This window comes from Taudactylus pleione, unplaced genomic scaffold, assembly GCF_031769625.1.
Source record: "Taudactylus pleione unplaced genomic scaffold, aTauple2 ptg000201l, whole genome shotgun sequence".
NCBI classification, from domain to species: Eukaryota; Metazoa; Chordata; class Amphibia; order Anura; family Myobatrachidae; genus Taudactylus; species Taudactylus pleione.
This window is the reverse complement of record NW_028284603.1, coordinates 18512743-18532881: the sequence shown is the minus strand read 5'-3', so window position 1 is coordinate 18532881 and position 20139 is coordinate 18512743. Positions and strand designations below refer to the sequence as shown.

Genomic DNA, 20139 nt, shown 5'->3' with positions numbered 1-20139 from the left:
ATAGCTGGTGTCTAACATTGTTTTTGTACAGACCATGGTAATGACATAATAGCAACAAACTACTGTTTTCATGCACAGGACTGAATAAACTGTTGTCCATAAGAAGAGATAAACATAGTACACACACACAGTGGCCACTTTATTAGGTGCACCTTTCCAGTACTGGTTTTGACCCCATTTTACACCTAGTACAACTTGTATTCTTTGTGACATGGATTCAACAAGGTGCTGGAGACATTGCTATACAGTAGACTCTGGTCCATGTGATCAGATTTGTTGCCTACACATTCGAGCTGCTATTCTCTAGTTCAACTACATCCAGAAAGTGCTCTTCCGAATTGAGCTGTGGCGACTGTGGACAGAGGAGCAGCATAAGGATGGCCAGCGGTGGGGTGTCCATCGATTATTCCATCAGTGATTACAACATATGGCACAAAAACCATCTATGATGAACCATTGATGGTTTGCATCTCTCGATAGCCACCACTGCTGGGGGGCACAGCAGGCCAATCAAAAACATGTGTGGGGCTTCATGGTTGACGGGGCTAAGATCCATCCCACATAAAAAAAAAACACCACCACAAACATGGTGATAATTAACTGTCGATGGTCATCAATAATGTAGTGTGGGCGGAGCAGGTACAGTTTGTGCTTTGGGAGCCAGGTCCAGCTGGGGTGCATATTTGTTGTTAATAGACTGGAGGGGAATGGAACTAGCAGACTGTAGTACTGCAGTTCGGTTCCTGATCAGAAGTCTTCCTGCTGATATGATCATGTGAGTGCTGCAGGTGTCCCAGACAGGTTCAACTTGTGACAGCACTCCAGGAAAACCAGCTAATTAATAAAAATTATGCGGGGACTAATTTGGTATGCAGTTGGGGCATGTTGGTGTGCAGGAGAGGGGCATATGTGGTGTACAGGAGGGGTGGCAATGTGTCATGTGCAGGGAGGTTTATGTTGTTGTACGGGGGGGTGGGGAGGTCAGGTTGTTGTGTAGGGGGTGTTGTACATGAGAATATTGGTAAGCATGGAGGTGAAAGTTGGTGTGCAGGAGGGGCATGTGTGGTGTACAGGAGGGAGGGCAATGTGTCGTGTGCAGGGAGGATTATGTTGTACAGGGTGGCAATATTGTTGTGTAGGGGGTGGTAAGACTCATGTCGTACAGGAGACAGTATTAGTGAGCATAGGGGGGGCATGTTATAAAATGCTTCAGAAAAGCAGGTACCACTTTGGGTCTCTACTGTCACTCACACTCGTAACATACACTTGATCCGGGTGGGTGCCATGGCTCTACCTCTGACTGTGGAGGCCATTGGACTACACAATACTCTTGACATGTTCGTGAAGCCAGTTTAAGGTGATGCGTGTATTATTCTGCTGGAAGTAGCCATCAGGGGGTGGTTCAAAAGGTCAACAATAAAAAGGCCGACCTGGTTGTTAGGTCGACCACCATTCTGTCAACATGTATTTACATAAACAGGGTTAAATGGTTGACATTTAACATGTCGACACTAAAATGTTGACATTTGTTTATTTCAGCCTAAACTTAACAGTCATCAAAAACCATGTGTCGACAATTTAGCATCGACATGTTAACTGTCAACCATTTAACCATGAAAACTGAATGATGGTTGACCTAATAACCATGTCGACCTTTTTACTGTCAACATTCTGAATGTGTTGACCTTCTGAACATCAGCCTTTTTTTTTTTTTTTAATTGGTCGACCAGTTGACCAGATCTCCATTATTAGAACATGCTAAGAGACACACATGGTTAGCAACTATGCTCAGGTAGGTTGTGGCATTTAAATAATGGTCAGTTGGTATTAAGGGGCCTAATGGTTGAAAAGAACACATTCCGCACACCATCATACCACCATCAGCCTGAACTGCAGCAGACATATTTGCAGTTTTCAACTGTGCAGTATAATATCAGATTATTTTAAAATGGCTTTTCAGTATGACTATATTACGTACATATAGCACAAGTAGTGTAGCTCAAAAACTGGAGCTAAAAAAAAAACATTCTGAAGTAACTCATTTGTTTTCTAAAAAGTATGACTATTTTTGGAAAGGAAACGCATGAAAAGTATTTATTTGTTCTACAGTGTTATTGGTGGGGTGCAAGCAAAACAGATCTGTTGTTTTTAGTGCAGTTTGGTGGTGTACCAGCCTGTGACGCCTGGAAGAAGACTGTCACCATCTGTGAAAGATATCTAAATTAAAGCCTGATGTAATGGTTAAAATATTATATTAGCACTACATACAAAACACAAATAGTGGACTCCACAGTTATAGGAGTGGAGCACATCACAGAATCTATTTTGCAAACACTTTTCTTGTTAAATACATAGATGGCAACTAGCACAAGTGTCCTGTCCTATTTATTTTACTTATATATAAAAAACAAAACAGAAATAAAAGTCAATCTGCCTCAGCAATTTTCACAGAACGTGACCCATCAAAGTGTCTTTGCTTCACAAGTGTTGATAATTTCATACATAATGGTGTTGACACTGTCCCTCAAACATCACAAGACAACTGCTGTACTGTAGCATCAAATATTCCATAAATTAGAAAATATAGATGGCATTGCCGTATTAGCTGGAATAATACATTATCTTAGACAGTTTTACAGTATGTATCATTTTCATTTTGTAACTTTTTTTTTTAATCCAAAGGTCTTGACTGACTACATATAATGTTTTATAACCATTCCGTGTGTCAAGTTGCCGCAGTACTTTTGGTTTGACTTTGGCAAGAGCTCTCTTAAAAAAAAAAATTACTTTTGAATTAGTAATTTAAGTTATTAAAAAACAAAATAGATTAGAACCTTAGGGGGAGATTTATCAAACTTGTAGGGGAAAAGGAAGCTGGTGCAAATAGCAAGCCATTATATTTTAGCTTCCATTTTATAGAATGCACTAGATAAATGATGTCTAGAATTTGATTGGTTACTATGGGAAACACCACTTATCCTTATTAGAACGTTGGAGATATCTCCTCTTTAGAGCTTTTTGAAAACTCAGATATAGGGGGGAATTCAATTTGCTGATGTGGCCCAATTGTGGGATGCGTGGCCACACCCCCCTTAGGAAAAAAAAACGTATCAGCGAGTGTGAGCTGAGGAGGGGCGTGATCTGGGTGATCGCTCCCCCACACCCCAAATGAAGGGGTCCCTGGTCCCACTGCAGCCCATCACACAGCAGTGTGTGCTGGGCATGGCAGAAGGGTGCAAGTGGGGGAGGAGGGGTGCAGGAGTTAGAGGCGTCGGACCCGGGCCCCTCCAACAAACCCGGGCAATCCCCCCTCTTGGTGCCCCTGCTCTGCAGGCATTGCTTTTCAGGAGTTCAGCATGCTCCGAAAACAAATGCTCGATAACTGTTTTCAGGCAGGAGCGGTCGTTAATACATAGGATCCGTGAACGTTTGTTAAGAGTTAAAATCCCGTTTTATTCGCCCAAAAAAATATCGGGTCTAATCTGAAACATTTTTTTTTTTAGAACTGAATGACAAATTACTTGTGTTTGCACTATGTGACTGACACAACTCCTTTAAAAGAAAAGTAACGTGCCATCAGAGCTTAAATAAATTAAAATAAAATTGATTTTATTCATTCAAACTGAACCATGGGACCCCAAGCTAATTAGTGAGTTGCCAAACAGGTTGAAAAAAGGAGCTGCCTCTATTATAGGCGCAAGCTTGATTCAAAGGAAAAAGAGCAGGCTTCTCATAGCCATTTCCAATTGGTGGATAACCACAAGAGCACACGTGAGCTTTGAAAATAGCCAAGGCTGAGACAGAGGGTCAGAAAACATATATGGGAAGCAGTCCCTTTCCAGCGTCCATTACTGACCAGCCCACCTTACGGCACCCCTGATTGGGTGATTTGTCCTTAAATGTTCTTTATGTCATTATTTAGCTAGTGAATTAGCACATTTAAATAAAATTACTTGATTGAAAAGAAATATGTTTTGAGTTCAATTCTGGTATGATGTACTTTGGAACATAAATATTGTTCTTTTTCCCCCTACCATATTTTAAAATTGATATCCTGGTTTCAACATAGACAAACATGAAACCATATGGACCAAAATATCAAATGCTTTATATTGTCTGTGAATTTGTTTTCAGGTATAAATTTAAATAAATGAATGTAATAAAGTCATCCCCAATGGGTAAAATGAATAAAGTAAAATACAAAAAAAAAACCATTGAGTTGGGCTGACTTTTTGTTTTATATTTGTGGCACTACTTTGTGCTTGATGGACGGGAGTTTGAGAATCAGACCCGGGCCATTTGTGTCACATGACTACTTAGGAAAGTGTACCATAATGGAGAGCGTAACAGTGACTGAAGACAAAACATCAACACATTGTACATGTACTTGTTTAATACTTACCCTAGTTAGCGATAAGTTGAACTGTGGTGGCAAATATTCTAAATGCAACTAATATTTTCAGCATTACCAATTCTAATTTCCACACTGATAGATCGGTTAGTTTGCAGTTACCAGGGATGGAGAGCTGTATCTTTAATTTGCGCCTTACCTCAGTGTAATGTTTGTTATATGCGCCCATCTGGAGAAATTTGAATGGTCAATAAATGGCCCAATACATTATCCAGTATAACGGAGGCAGCCAGTATCTCACTGGTGCTCATGCACATATTCATTACCCAAAAAGAAAGGAAAACACTTTCTCCAAATTATAACTTACAGTATTTATTGTCATAGATCTGTGATAGTAAAATAAACATTAGGAAACAGAATGCACGTACCACATCCCCTCCGATCGAAACACAATGTTGACAAACATGGAAGATAAAAAAAATAACAAAAACAAAATAATGCATTATTCTTCTTCGTCTTTAGGTTGATTCCTCTGCAACACTTCTCTATAATACTGAACAGATTCCTGGAAAACATGGAATGCAAAAGTTAGTGGCAGAAAGGAAGTAACAGATACCATATACTATGAAACAGTATTTGAGTCAAACTACGTATATATTTTTTGCCTATAAACACCTCTCTTTATAACTTATACATAAGAAAACTATGCAGCGTCTAATAAATAGGTGCATGTGAAGGCAGTATGTGAACAAAGTACAACTAGATTTAAGAACGTGATTATACAGAAAATTCCGTTTGCTTCACTGTGTTGTCTTAATGAGGAGCAGAGGTAGGATACCTGCAAGATAAATTAACCACCAGAACCTTTAAGAAAAGGGGATTCAGTGGCATCACTAGGGGGGTGCAGGCCACACCATGTAACCCCATCCGAGGGGGTTATACCAAAATAGCAGAGCTTCTCTGCTATATTGGTGTGTCACGTCTTCGGATGTGGTCCCCTAATAGTGCTGAAGAGGTGATGGACATTGTGCTGGGGGAGGGTGGGGGCTTCCCAGCAGGTCCTGGACCGCTGTGCAAGCCCCCCAGCGTGATGAAGATGGGGGCATGACACACTTTCACATCCCTGAAACGACACACATCAGGGGGCGTAAGGTCATGGACACAAGGCCACGCCTCCTTCGGCACACGAGAGGGGTAGTTGTGTTCCGCACTGGGTGTCACCCTGAGATGTTTACTTATGGTATTGTACCCAAAACTGTGTGCATTAGGCAGACATGATAAGTCATTTTCAAGTAAACATGCCCCTATATATAATTACAAAATAAAATTATACCTTTATTATAGATAATAATAAAAAATCGGGTTAACGGTTGCCCAAGAAATATGACTTTTTGCTTTATGATTGTGACTTCAGAAAACATTTTGTAGTAAGAGATGTAAATCCTGAATGAAGTTTCCTTTCAGTTCTAGTAAAGGATAGGCAGTTTCAGTGATATCACTATGTACAATGACTTTGGCCAAATAATTGCAAAAATGTATCTAATATCAGCACTGGGCATTGTCTCAGCTGTGATGCTCCCAAGCTGCCTGCAGCAGGAATAGACACACCAGCTGCTTGTAGCATTGTTTCATCAGCTGGTGTTTAGATCCTGATAGCGAGCACTTGCAGAACAGGTAACAAAATGCATTTTTTATTTCAGTGTTAAGGTGAATCAGACTGCACAAAGCTAAATAGTGATGTCTGTTAACCATAGCATACAAATTACTGTTACCTTATTGTATTAGCAAATAGGTTTGTTTGAGCCAGACAGATTTTATAAAACAGCTGCAAACTCCAAGTATGTGTGTGTATACACACAAAACAATATGCAAAAAAAGATAACCAATTCTGGAACTGCACCAGTTAAATAAATATACTGCAGAACAAATTCAAGACATGGCAAAATTATTTAAATATAAACATCTTTGGGTTTATCTCCCCATCCTTCCCCCTGTCTCGGGGTACAAGACAGGGTTGCCCCTTGTCCCCAACTCTGTTTGCATTGGCTATTGAGCCGTTAGCCTGTATTATACGTTCTCACCCTGATATTATAGGTCTACAATTGGGTAATAGAATGGACAAAGTTTCCTTATATGCAGATGATTTATTACTTTTTTTTTGTCTGACTATGTAACAGCTATGCCTGTGGTTCTTCAAGTCATAGAACAATTTGGAATTTTTTCTGGTCTTAAGATAAACTGGGACAAATCATCTATCCTTCCTCTTAGGGGGTTGTATCCGACTGATCCCATTATCACTCTCCCTCTCTGTTGGGTAAATAAATTTAAATATTTAGGTATCTGGATAACTAATTCCCCAAAGGACTATATAGTATTGAATGTTGAGCCCCTGTTTGTCTACTTACAGGGCAAACTTCAGTCCTGGCGCCGGCTCCCTCTTACCGTTACTGGTAGAATTAACTTAATCAAAATGGTGGTGCAGCCAAAATTTGTGTACGTTTTGCAGGATTCTCCTGTTTATATTACAGATACATTGTTTAGGCGTTTGAATAGTCTTCTTTCTTCATTGGTCTGGGTGAATCGTCGACCACGTATTCAATTGGCAGCTCTGACCCGATCTAGGTCTGGGGGAGGTTTGGCTCTTCCAAATTTTATTATTATGCGGCGCAGATGGCACATATACGGTTATGGCTTCAAGATGACTCTCCTAATGCCCTGCACGTTTTGTTGGTTTCTCAGATTTTCCCTAACTTTACACCATTACAGGCCTTGCTTGCGGGTAGAATTATACAGAAAGGCCCTCTCCTGTTGATGCAAGCTATTAAGATATGGAAATTGGTATCTAGTATTCGACAGTTTACAGGATTAGATCCAGACACTTCTCTATGTAGTTATCGTATATTACCTGAACTGGCCTCTTTACAGCTTGAGGTGACATGGGGTTCTAACGGTGTAACTACATTGGGTCATTTATATGACACTTTAATTCTTAAATCTTTTGCACACAAATCCAAGAAGCTCATCATCTCCCTCAATCATATTTCTATAGATATTTACAATTACGGCATGCTCTCTCGGCTCAATTTTCAGATGGCCCTCCTCTAATTCAAATATCCCCATTGAAGTCACTCCTTTTATCTTTAGGTCCCCGGAAGACGTTTTCTTACTTATACTCCTATATATTGTCTTCTTATCATAAGGATAGTTTACCACATCTTAGATCAAAGTGGGAGAGAGATATTGGCCTTATAAGTGTTACGGAATGGGATAATGCTTTAGAAGCTCCTCGTATTTCCACGACTTCTATAAGATTTCAACAGATTCAACTGTTTATTCTACACTGTACCTATTTAACTCTTGTTCGTTTGCTAAAATTTGGGGGGAGAGCATCTGACATATGCCCTAAGTGTAAAATTAGTAGTGGTACTTTCTGGCACCTTCTATGGGATTGTCCAGTGGTTAGCACTTTTTGGAATAAGGTTCTGAAAGTTTTGTCCAATACAGGTATTGCTCCCACTTTAGCTACGCCATTGACGTGCTCTATGGACGATGAGGTAGTGGACAGATATCTTAAGCAATACATTGTCAATATGTGTACACTAGTTAAGGTATGTGTGGCTTGGTCGTGAATGGCTCCTACAGGACCAGATTATAATGCTTGGCTGTCCTTGGTCCGTACCACTGTTGAACATGAAAAACATGTGTTTATTTGTCGCAAAGCTGAGAAGAAGTATGAACGTATCTGGAGCAGTTGGCTTAAATCCTGCTATGCCCGTGCACTGCCTAATGATTGACCGGTATATTATTGTTAGGATAATGAGGTAGATTATTACTTTGTTGGAGGTAATGTGCTGTGTGATAAGTTGAGAGCAGAATTTATTGGAATCTAGTTGATTTTGCCAATTTTTCAGGTGTTATTTTTGACAATATTCCAATATTTGTATAGTGTGGTATTTTTTTAATGTAATATATAAAATGCAAAAGTTTGGCACTCAGGAGAAGCTGCAAAAGACGGGGTGCCTTCCTAAATGGTCAATACAAATTACAATGTTCCACCTGTGTGAGGTATGGACCCCCCAGGAGCAGAACAAAACAGAGGAGGCACTCCTTTTAAGAGTAGAAAGAAATTATATACTTATGACATATTGAAATTCAGTACAGAGGCATGTCAACGTTTCAAGGTCCGCAGACCTTTTCGTCAGGTTCTGTTGTACAGTCTTGACGAAAAGGTCTGCGAGCGGCCAGGTTGATGGTCGCGATGGTTAAGACCATCGCGACCATCGGGCTTTTGACGAGACCCTTGTGGTAGGGTCATTGTTGGCCGCAAGCCCCAGTGAGCTTACGGCTCTAAAAAGAGCCGGAAGCTCACCACTGACGTCACTAGTGAGGTCAGTGGGGCCGCCCCCAAACGGCAGGCGTTCCTTCGGGAACGCCTCCGTTTGGCCAGCCACCCCCCCTGCCCGCTTACCAAAAGGTGGCGAGCTGTCAATCACCATCGAGACCCGGAGCAACGGAGCACTCGTCGCTAGCCAGGTCTTGCGCATGCGAACAACGGAGCCGATTCCGTCGTGCACATGCCCTGTGGGCATACATCGACCCGGTTGCGAGCGCTCAGCGCCTGTGACCGGGTCTGAATCAGGCCCAAAGTGTGCAGTGCAGGACAGTAATGTAAATACAGAGACATGTGCTCTGTGTGCATGCTGGTCAGCTGACTGGAAAAAGCCAATCAGCACTATTTTCTCAGACCCAGGTCGAATATCCCGGGTCTGTACCATTTAAGAGCCAAATAACCCGGGTCCGACCAGTGTTTAACCCTTCTTTTAACCCGGGTTGAAATACCGGGTCGGTCGACCCAGGTTATTCATTTTGGTGCATTTTAAAATCATGTTGACCCGGCAACAACCCGGGAATAACCCGGGTTATTTTGGCAATATGAAAGGGATATTTCTGGATATAACTCGTTCAAATGTAAAAGGGTAAAAACTACAATGAAAACATATAAGTGTGCACTGCAGGTCCCAGGATAGAATTTGAAACCTGTATAAAGCTCTTAATGCATCTGAACATCTAAAACAGAAACGGCAAATTCCATAACAAGCTAATTAATAAAAACTTGAGGAACTGAAAGTAATGGTAATTGAATGATATAACCAGTGTTCATGGACTTATCACATGGGAGAGAGCCACTTTACCAGTACAATCTGGCTGTTTTTTATATAAAGATAATATTTCTATTTAAATAAGTTTGATGTGTCTTGAAATTTGTTCTGCCATATCAATATACTTTATTCCACTAGCACATTACCACAATTGGTTACCTAATATATATTAGCCACTTGCTTACAAGTGGAATGATCTTTTTAACAAAAAATACGAATTAAAGACATGTCAAATATGGAGTAGCCCTCATTTGCATCCTCACTTGTATTGGTTTGTTATGGGGATCTCTTTGCAGTAGCAATTTATCATAACCAATTAATTGGAAGAACTTAATACACACAATAGCCACACCTATAGGTACTCATATTTACAATGATTTGATTGCGCATTATCTTCAAATAACTGTGTCAACAAATCATTCAAATTTTGCGCACATATAAATAGAATAGTTCTAATTGTATCTAATTTTATAATAACACTTCTTTATTTAGATATTTTAAACAGGAATCAACACTTGCTAAAAATCCTTATGATATCATGACGTCATTGACTACATAACGTGATGGATCTGAAAGTATTATCATTCTTTGTAAGGATTTTTTGTGTCTTTATATAATTGGACATGTTTACTTGTTTTAGGTGGTTCTGATATATGTCACTATTGACAACATTTGTATACGAGTTCACCGAATCTGTAGTGTGTGAGTAATGTGCAAATATATACAAGTTATTAAAGGTTTACTGGAGTGAACAAAAATAAGTCACTGACAAACCTACAATTGTATAATATTAATAAAACTACATAAAAAAAATGATGTTCCTAAAAAACCCCAAACAAATAACACCATAACAACAAAGTTACTTCTCTGCAAACATGTAAAAAACAAAACAAAAAACCCTCCAGCTAATTAACCAAATAAAATTGCAATTGCTGGAAAACATGGTGCATGGAGTGATGCTAATACTTTAATATTTTAATAAAAATAAGAATGCTTTCAGAACTCCTAGTAAAATAATGGGGTTAATGTAAATCCCTGTAAATATGTAACTCAGGGCTTTTGAGTGTGTACAGCTTTTCATCTCAGAAACGCATAATCTGGTGCTATGTTGCACACTGCCTGTTAGGCGTTGAAAGAGCCAAGCAACATACTACAAACAGAGTTTGCTCTGCTTTAAACCTGCTTAGTTTAAAATATACACACAAAAAGCAATTAGTGGTCAAAACAAATAAATTAAAATGAAACTACAAAACACAAGAGACGGCTTCCTCAGAGGACTGTGGGTAGGCTTTGCCTTTACAATGACCTGCAGATGTGTGCCTGATCGTATCTTGTGCTTTTAACACAATAATTCACAGAAGGTTATCTGCTCCCAAAAGTATAACTAAATTAGTCCTGCAGCTCTGAGCTGCAAACGCTTCACATGTACACGGCCCATCGAGAATTCCTGCAAAGACTGAATTCACGTACAATTACATTTATTTTTATTTTGCAGAGTTTAGTGTTTATGGGCAAAGATATATTAAAAAAAAAAAACGGCAAACAACGTATATAGGTAGGCAGGAATGAAAAAAATACTCACTGGGGGCTCGGAGAACGGGACAGGCTTCCCTGCGTCTTTTAGAAGAATTGCTAGTCGTTTTAGGAACAGATCATCTGGATCAACATTTTCAACTTTCATTCGCTCATACAAAGCAAATGCCGCATCCACATCATTGTTTTTTTCTAAAGTCCATGAAAGAAGGATTAAAATATAAAAAAATAAAATGTCATATTTACATAAATAAAGGAAATTAATTCACTTGGACTAAGTCACAGGTTTAAATATAAATGCTGCTCATTACAACTCGCAAACCAAGCTCTATACAAACTGTGCCCAAGAGTTTCTCTGACCGAGCTCTTTATTCATAACCTTCTAAACTCTCCTGTACTATAATGGGGAGGCCTTGTGTTGTGACTAGTGCCATTTAGAAAACGGTTTGGCACATTTAGTACCTTTCCTGCACCTCTCACACATGTATTCCTGACAGTCAATATTCATACTGTTGGTCTATGCTTTCCTTTATAGCAAGCAAAAGAAACCTGCGACTATCAGATCAGCCTTGTTACTTTTAGACACCTTAAAAGTGTTAGATTGCCTGTCACATGCGTTGGTGAATATGGGGACATTATTCTGGCTATAAATCAGTCCATCACCCACCAGACTATACCCAGCATAATATACATCTATGCAGCTTTATCAGTGCTGTTCCAGAAACCTAATGGTTTCTGGAACTGCACTTATATTCTTATAGCAGGGATGGGAAACCTCAGGCCCAGGGGCGTATAAGGCCCCCAGAATCATTTGGTCTGGCCCTCGGAGCTTTTTTCTGCTAGCCTCATCTGGACAGCAGTGTGCCTATAATGTCACCCTGCAGCCAGAATATATGCAGCAGTGCTGCCTGGAGCATTCTTAGGACCCTTCAGAAGGTCACACTGCTACCCTTACAGCAGTAATCACTGGTGATTGTGGCCTCGTCCCTGTGAGACATCACATGGATGGGGCGTGGATTGCACTGGGCCCGCGAACAATGATAGATAGATATATATATCTATCAGAATGGCCCTCAGCAAAAAAAAGGTCCCTCACCCCTGTCTTATAGTGACATCAGAAGAGTGACATGACAGGGGGAGGGGGGGAACTGTCATCTATCTAACACACCACATTCTGAGAGAGTGTGAGCCTATAGGTAATATAGTATACTAAAAAATGGTGGGATTCTTTAACACACAAGATTGTCTTCATAATATAATAAAAATAAATATGTAACTGGCCTAATGGAGAGCTAAACCCAAGGTCAACCAAAAGCGACTGAAGAGGCCATCTAACTTCTGCCTCCATATACTAGCTTTCTGCCTGGGGGAACACAGTGACCCATACATGGATGAAGGAGTAAAACATTTATATACTGGATTTAAAGAATCAGAGTTGAATGCAAAAATAATATAGGTAATTTACTGTCACAGAACAATACATCCAAGCTGCCTCAATGATACTAAAAGAGTCGGACAGTAGAACAATAGGGAGGAACATAATATAGCAGGCAGCATCAAGCTTCCATCCATCTACACAATAAGCAAGGAGAATCGCTCTTTGCTACTCCCTGTCAGAGTCTTGCATTGTCCAATATAGGACAAGGCTACATCACAATAAATGTTAGGTTTACAAAAAAAAAAAAAAAAAAAAAAAAAAAGGTAATCTGAGCATATTTTTAGAGCACCAAGCAAGTAAGAAGACAAACAGGTAAACACAGGGTAAGGCGTTTTATACAGATATAGGCTGCAAATGCCTTGTTAAGGTCCTCTAAGTCAAAAGCATCCAAACCTGTTTTACCATGGTCTAATTGCCCTTTGCCATTTCCACATGGGCGTCCCCACGCTACTTCAAATCAACATAACCAAAACTAAGCTAATAATCTTCCCTCTACAGAGTGCCATTACTGCAATCCAAGCTGCTATACCCATAGACATCACTCACTCAGTACAAGGTACTGAATGTGTGCCCTGAAGCTGTCATGTTGACCCTGCTCAAAACATTAATGACCAGGGAAGGGGGGAATAGGGGGATATAGTTTGAGCACAGGATATAATATATTGGATATAATTAGTCAAAAGAATAATGAAAATCCACAATTATAAATATCAAACCCTAGTATAGGTGTCAAGCAAAAATATTGTAAAGTGTGGAGGTGCTCCCCATGAGAGTATAGATAAACGTAGTATGGGGGAGAAGAAGAAAACTCTCTTGTTGGGGGCACTCGAATGTAAAGGTTATAATAAGAATAATATATAAAAAATAACTTTTATTAGATATATTTTAAAATACCAAAAACAAGTCTGAGCCTGTTACTTATTGGCATTACTGTTGGAATAACAGCTATAAATTATCACAAGCAGAACACGAACATACATAGCACATAAGACAACATATAATACAATACTTATCACAATTATGTGAAGCTAAGTGAAATATTACAAATAGGTCTATAATTCTCTGTCTCATACAATATTGAGACCTATATAAAACATATACTAGTTCAATGACCTCATAATGTCGTCATAGCACAATGGCTAATCAGAATTACGGCAGAAGCATACAAGGAAATCTTCTAGAAAAGAATGTGATAATAACCATACAATATTCAATATAGGTTACGTGAGATATCACAGCACAATAACACTGAACAGTAATCAGAGAAATACAATGATAAGGGGGTCAGATGAAATAATAGCTGACCCTGCAAATATCAAAATGAATATAAGTAAATCACAGGTTGTAATGAGAGGCAGATCACACGTAGGTCGCCTGTGATGCCACCCAGGTACTTGTAGACAGTAAGGTTATAGGAAAAAGTAAAGCTACTCCTTTATGTGGAGTTTACAAAATAGCAGCTGCTGCATGCCATTGTATAACCATTGAATGGCATGTGAGCGTACTATAAAGGTACTCCCAGGGAAGGGAATAAGTACAATGAGTATCTGCTGTTGGACTGCGTTAAAAAGAAGGTCCTGGTGTAAACATTGCAGGAACCTCTAATAGGCGCACCCCAATGAGAGTACTCATAGAGACAATAGTTATCGTAATGAAATAACACAGCATAGGTTTGCGATCTGTGCTGCTGCCAGTCATATACCAAAGGTAGTGGTGAGTGGTGGGAAACCCAGATCGCATATGCAGTGATAGGAAGAAAGAGTATGCGTGTAGCTGCACTATGGCTAGTACAGGACAAGTGGAGCTCTGTTGCCCTAAAGGTATTGCAGGGTCACAAACTTGTCTCTGTTAAATAAAGCCACTCAGTGCGCTAAAGAAAGTGTAGAATGAAAAGTACCTGAGCGCTCACCTCCAGGGAGCCGGTGTGTAGTATAGAAAATCTGCCACTAGAAGAGCCTGTCAGTATGCTGCCATGACGAATCCCGCCTGTACACAGCCGGATTCGCGGGTCTGAGACGCGCGTTTCACTGTCGCTTCCTCAGTCAGATGCATGTGGACTGTGATACACAGGTGATCTTTAACCTGCGTTGTGACCAATGGGAGAGCAGGTGCTGTGTGTTGCAGATGCAATACCCTTGTCAATAGGTCCAAGTGTTAACTCCCTCTATTGGTCCACAGCAACAGGAGGGAATGAGTCATAGGAGGGGGGAGTGTTTGGGTTAGATGAAGCTCATAACGATCAGGCTAACAGGCTAAGGTGGAAAACCTGACTAGTAGCTGAAAGTGTCTGTCTTGCAGCAAAAATAGTTATGCAAAAATGCTAATACCAAACATACAGATATATAAATAGTAGATATAAATAAGTGTGTATAAAGTGATTAGAATAAAGAAAATGTCACTTCCTCAGTCAGATGCATGTGGACTGTAATACACAGGTGATCTTTAACCTGCGTTATGACCAATGGGAGAGCCAGCAGCTGCTCTCCCATTGGTCATAACGCAGGTTAAAGATCACCTGTGTATTACAGTCCACATGCATCTGACTGAGGAAGTGACATTTTCTTTATTCTAATCACTTTATACACACTTATTTATATCTACTATTTATATATCTGTATGTTTGGTATTAGCATTTTTGCATAACTATTTTTGCTGCAAGACAGACACTTTAGCTACTAGTCAGGTTTTCCACCTTAGCCTGTTAGCCTGATCGTTATGAGCTTCATCTAACCCAAACACTCCCCCCTCCTATGACTCATTCCCTCCTGTTGCTGTGGACCAATAGAGGGAGTTAACACTTGGACCTATTGACAAGGGTATTGCATCTGCAACACACAGCACCTGCTCTCCCATTGGTCACAACGCAGGTTAAAGATCACCTGTGTATCACAGTCCACATGCATCTGACTGAGGAAGCGACAGTGAAACGCGCGTCGCAGACCCGCGAATCCGGCTGTGTACAGGCGGGATTCGTCATGGCAGCATACTGACAGGCTCTTCTAGTGGCAGATTTTCTATACTACACACCGGCTCCCTGGAGGTGAGCGCTCAGGTACTTTTCATACTACACTTTCTTTAGCGCACTGAGTGGCTTTATTTAACAGAAACAAGTTTGTGACCCTGCAATACCTTTAGGGCAACAGAGCTCCACTTGTCCTGTACTAGCCATAGTGCAGCTACACTCATACTCTTTCTTCCTATCACTGCATATGCGATCTGGGTTTCCCACCACTCACCACTACCTTTGGTATATGACTGGCAGCAGCACAGATCGCAAACCTATGCTGTGTTATTTCATTACGATAACTATTGTCTCTATGAGTACTCTCATTGGGGTGCGCCTATTAGAGGTTCCTGCAATGTTTACACCAGGACCTTCTTTTTAACGCAGTCCAACAGCAGATACTCATTGTACTTATTCCCTACCCTGGGAGTACCTTTATAATACGCTCACATGCCATTCAATGGCTATACAATGGCATGCAGCAGCTGCTATTTTGTAAACTCCACATAAAGGAGTAGCTTTACTTTTTCCTATAACCTTACTGTCTACAAGTACCTGGGTGGCATCACAGGCGACCTACGTGTGATCTGCCTCTCATTGCAACCTGTGATTTACTTATATTCATTTTGATATTTGCAGGGTCAGCTATTATTTCATCTGACCCCCTTATCATTGTATTTCTCTGATTACTGTTCAGTGTTATTGTGCTGTGATATCTCACGTAACCTATATTGAATATTGTATGGTTATTATCACATTCTTTTCTAGAAGATTTCCTTGTATGCTTCTGCCGTAATTCTGATTAGCCATTGTGCTATGACGACATTATGAGGTCATTGAACTAGTATATGTTTTATATAGGTCTCAATATTGTATGAGACAGAGAATTATAGACCTATTTGTAATATTTCACTTAGCTTCACATAATTGTGATAAGTATTGTATTATATGTTGTCTTATGTGCTATGTATGTTCGTGTTCTGCTTGTGATAATTTATAGCTGTTATTCCAACAGTAATGCCAATAAGTAACAGGCTCAGACTTGTTTTTGGTATTTTAAAATATATCTAATAAAAGTTATTTTTTATATATTATTCTTATTATAACCTTTACATTCGAGTGCCCCCAACAAGAGAGTTTTCTTCTTCTCCCCCATACCCTGCTCAAAACATTGCCAGAATACAGTGTTTCTCACTTGTGATATCATCAAACCCTGATCAATACTTTCATTATGTCCTGCCTTCACTACAGCAACCTCCTGTTATCTGACAGTAACCCTTTACCCATACACTGTGTCCAACGCATTCTTAATGCCATGGTAAGTCTGATCAACTATTACACCACTCTGCAAATCCCTACACTGGCTCCCTATAACCTCCAGAATCCAATAAGTTACTCACCCTCACTTTCAAAAGTCATCATCAACAGCTCCCATTCATACAACTCTGACCAGAAGATACTCTCCTCCTAATGCCCTTGTTACACCTGTGCCTCACCTGCTCTGATAACCGCCACTCACTCCCCCCACTCCAGGCATCTCCTGTGCAACTCCTCTCTTATGGAGCTCCCTACCCTTCAATCTTGCAATTACTCATTTCAAGACCTACCTCTTCCATATAGCCAATTCCAGATACAAATTCCTCTCCCATTAGCAGCTACTATGCCGTAACTCTAGCTCCTATTGCCTCAGTGTCTCTCTCCTCTTCTAGACTAAGTTCTTGAGTAGTGTTCATTCTAGCACCCTGCACCTGCCACAAACCGTGCAGCTCCTCTTTCCTGCCTGGGGTGTCGCTCTCTCCTCTAGTGCTTGAAGCACACTATGGTCGGTATCTCAGCCAGAGGCGCTTTAAGAGAGGAGGAGGCCCGCTCCGGCAATGTGCCAGAGTCTACTGCGCCTGCGCAGGTCTCTTGGAACATGGTGCCCATGCAGCGTCCCTGGGACATCTCTACTGCACGTGTGAATCACCGGAAAATGGCCGCTGTGACCATTTTCCCAGTGATTTCTGCAGCTCAGCAGACAGCGCCAGGCCGACGGAGAGGTAAGTATATTTTAAATGGGTGCAGTGTGTGCGGTGCGAGGGCCCCCCTGGACCCAGGGATCGAATTGCACCGCACAGCTTGCACCCATCATAAATACACCCTGATCTCAGCAGTTTGTTGCATCAGCTGAGCGTGCTAGAAGCACCAGTGCAGAGATGGACACCTAAGGCAGGAAAGAGGAACTACACGGGTTGTGACAGTTGTAAGGTGCTAGAATGAACACTAATGAGCATGGCCTGCTCTAGCCCCTTTCTCATGTCTGTATAGTCTTCAACACCCTATGTCCTTGTTCTGTTTCTATGTATGATTTGTTATACAGAGTGTTGTGGCACCTTATAAATAAACCATTATGATGATTTGTACCAAAAACTCAGAATAAAGCACTCTGACTTACGTATTCTTGGGTAGGTTATGCATGCATAAAATATACATATTATACTGTAATATTAATCAGAATATCTTTCTTAAATCACATTTGCCAAGGTGGTGCGTTAATAATTAATGATTTTTTTGTTACATTTGTTAGGGGAAAAAAACACACAAAAAAAAGGACTGCACTTTTTGCCTAACTTGTCATAAATCGCAAACAGCCACTTCATGAAAGGTACATGACATAGTATGTGTGAAAGGCGCTGTTTACCGTAGTCTCGCATCAGAAGGCCGTATGCCACTTGTTTGTAAAATGGATCGGAGAGTAACTCAAGCAGATGATTGACTGCACTCTCCTGGAGAAAAGATATTGGAAAACAAGAATATATATATTTTTTTCTGTTAAGGGGTATGTTTCAGAGCAGTAATTCATATCCAACATCTAGGCAGGGAAGAAAACATGTTAGTACAGTAGATCTAAAGTGTATAAGTGTTACAGAAATGGTATTACTACTCTCTTTATAATAGATAAACTAACCTGGATGAGATAGAGAAGGACCATGACCAGCAGCTGTCAGATCATGCAGTGCTCTTTAATAATCTCCCATCATTTGCACACAACCCAAGTACCTCTTAGTACCATATTAGGACCTATTGTAAAACATTCTCTGTAGCGTCCTTTAATAAAGTTGCCACTCTACCTGATCTGATCTCTGTTTCATTTTAACTACGGTCAAATGGAATAGGATACAGATGTGTCCTTACTCATCTAGCCTCAATACGCGATGCAGTGCGATACGCCTGGCGTGAGTGAACCTCCAGGTCCAGTACAACTCTGCTAACGCCAGCTGTCTTTTTTTTTTTTTTGCGAAATTGCGTCTAAGTTGCAATGCGATGCTACTAGTACACACCAGGAGACTCTGCTGATTAAACCGATATGTGACACTTGCATATCTGTGTGTGCGACTGAGACTGAAAACGGAACTTGGTGAGGAAGAAAGCTGCGGCCGTTGCATAACAGCCACTTAGATGCATTTTCAGCAAAAACCGAGCCAGCAGAGTCTCGGGGGACCAGGCGCGCCAAGAGGGGCTGTTTGGTGCGACTGCAGCAAAGACAAGTGAGAACCCATCTGTACATATCAGACAAGAGCCATTCACATGAACATTAAGGGGAATGCAAGTTGGATCGCAGAAAAAAAAAAAAAAAAACAGAGCAAGTGTACAAGCTTACATTTATCATGGGGATTCATAAGTTCTTATATAAGCAATGTCACAGATCCCTTAAGCATCATATTAACAAATAATATGAAGGATGATTTGGCCTGACCATGTGGGTGCATGTACTACACATTTATGAATATTAGTAGCATATACTTTATTATTATATGCAACGGGGTTACTGTATGCTGGATCCTCCATTTAAGGAGTTACTAGGTGCAATTATACAATACTGGTAATACTTAGCTTTGGCCACTTTTTTTTTTTTTTTTTTTAGAACAACTCATTATACTATACACCCCTTTCTAATATACTAGCAATAAATCAGAAAACTGACAGGATCGGAGATTGATGATGCCGGTAATGCCAGCGCTGGATCAAGCAGACATCCCAATTCTCGGCTAAAGCCATTCAAACCACCTAATGCACCAAACAGAGAGGCGCCTCAAAGTGTTCTTGGTTAAGGCTGCAATGCTTTGTAAAAATGAGGTGTGTGTAAGATGAGGCACTAATTACCACAAAGAGATCATTTTGTTCATTTTTCATTAGAGTTGTGATCTCATCTGCTACTAATGACTCACAATTTGCTGAACGTGATGCAATTATCATGGCAACGATTGTAATATACCATATGATGAAAGACCAGAGAGGGTTAGTGACACTACACCCCCTTTTCTCAAAAAGCGTGCCTGCCTCAATTTAGCCATCATCAGAGGAGTTTTGCGACTGACTGGCTCTCAGATCAGGTTACACATTCATGGACTGTAGCTCAAACCAAATACTTCTAAGTAAGATACATGTTTTAGCGAATATAAAGTATAGTATTTGTCCTTATGATGTCGAAACCGTCAAGGGGGAGATCTACCTTGATCATCTTGCCAGGGACCAGGCATAGGGAAAGCCTGTGGTTCTCCCGATGCTAGCCCTAGATGGAGGGGGTGTGGGGTGCCTGAAGACTATGGCATGTAGCACAAAAATTATATTTCTTCACACTGACTGTGCAAGAATTTTTTTTTTACATTTTCAG

General features: G+C 40.5%; 1 protein-coding gene across 1 annotated transcript in view; it reads right to left on the bottom strand.

The window, feature by feature from the left end:
• Positions 1-4703: 4703 nt before the first annotated feature.
• The window catches only part of LRPPRC (leucine rich pentatricopeptide repeat containing), a 219141-nt gene continuing 203705 nt past the window's right edge, over positions 4704-20139 (bottom strand). Inside the window, exons 36-38 of the mRNA XM_088477278.1 lie at positions 18166-18250; positions 11093-11235; positions 4704-4916 (exon numbers count right to left, since the gene is read on the bottom strand). Coding sequence (XP_088333404.1) covers positions 4854-4916; positions 11093-11235; positions 18166-18250 — 291 coding nt within the window. The 3' untranslated portion in view covers positions 4704-4853. The remainder of the gene's footprint in view (positions 4917-11092; positions 11236-18165; positions 18251-20139) is intronic.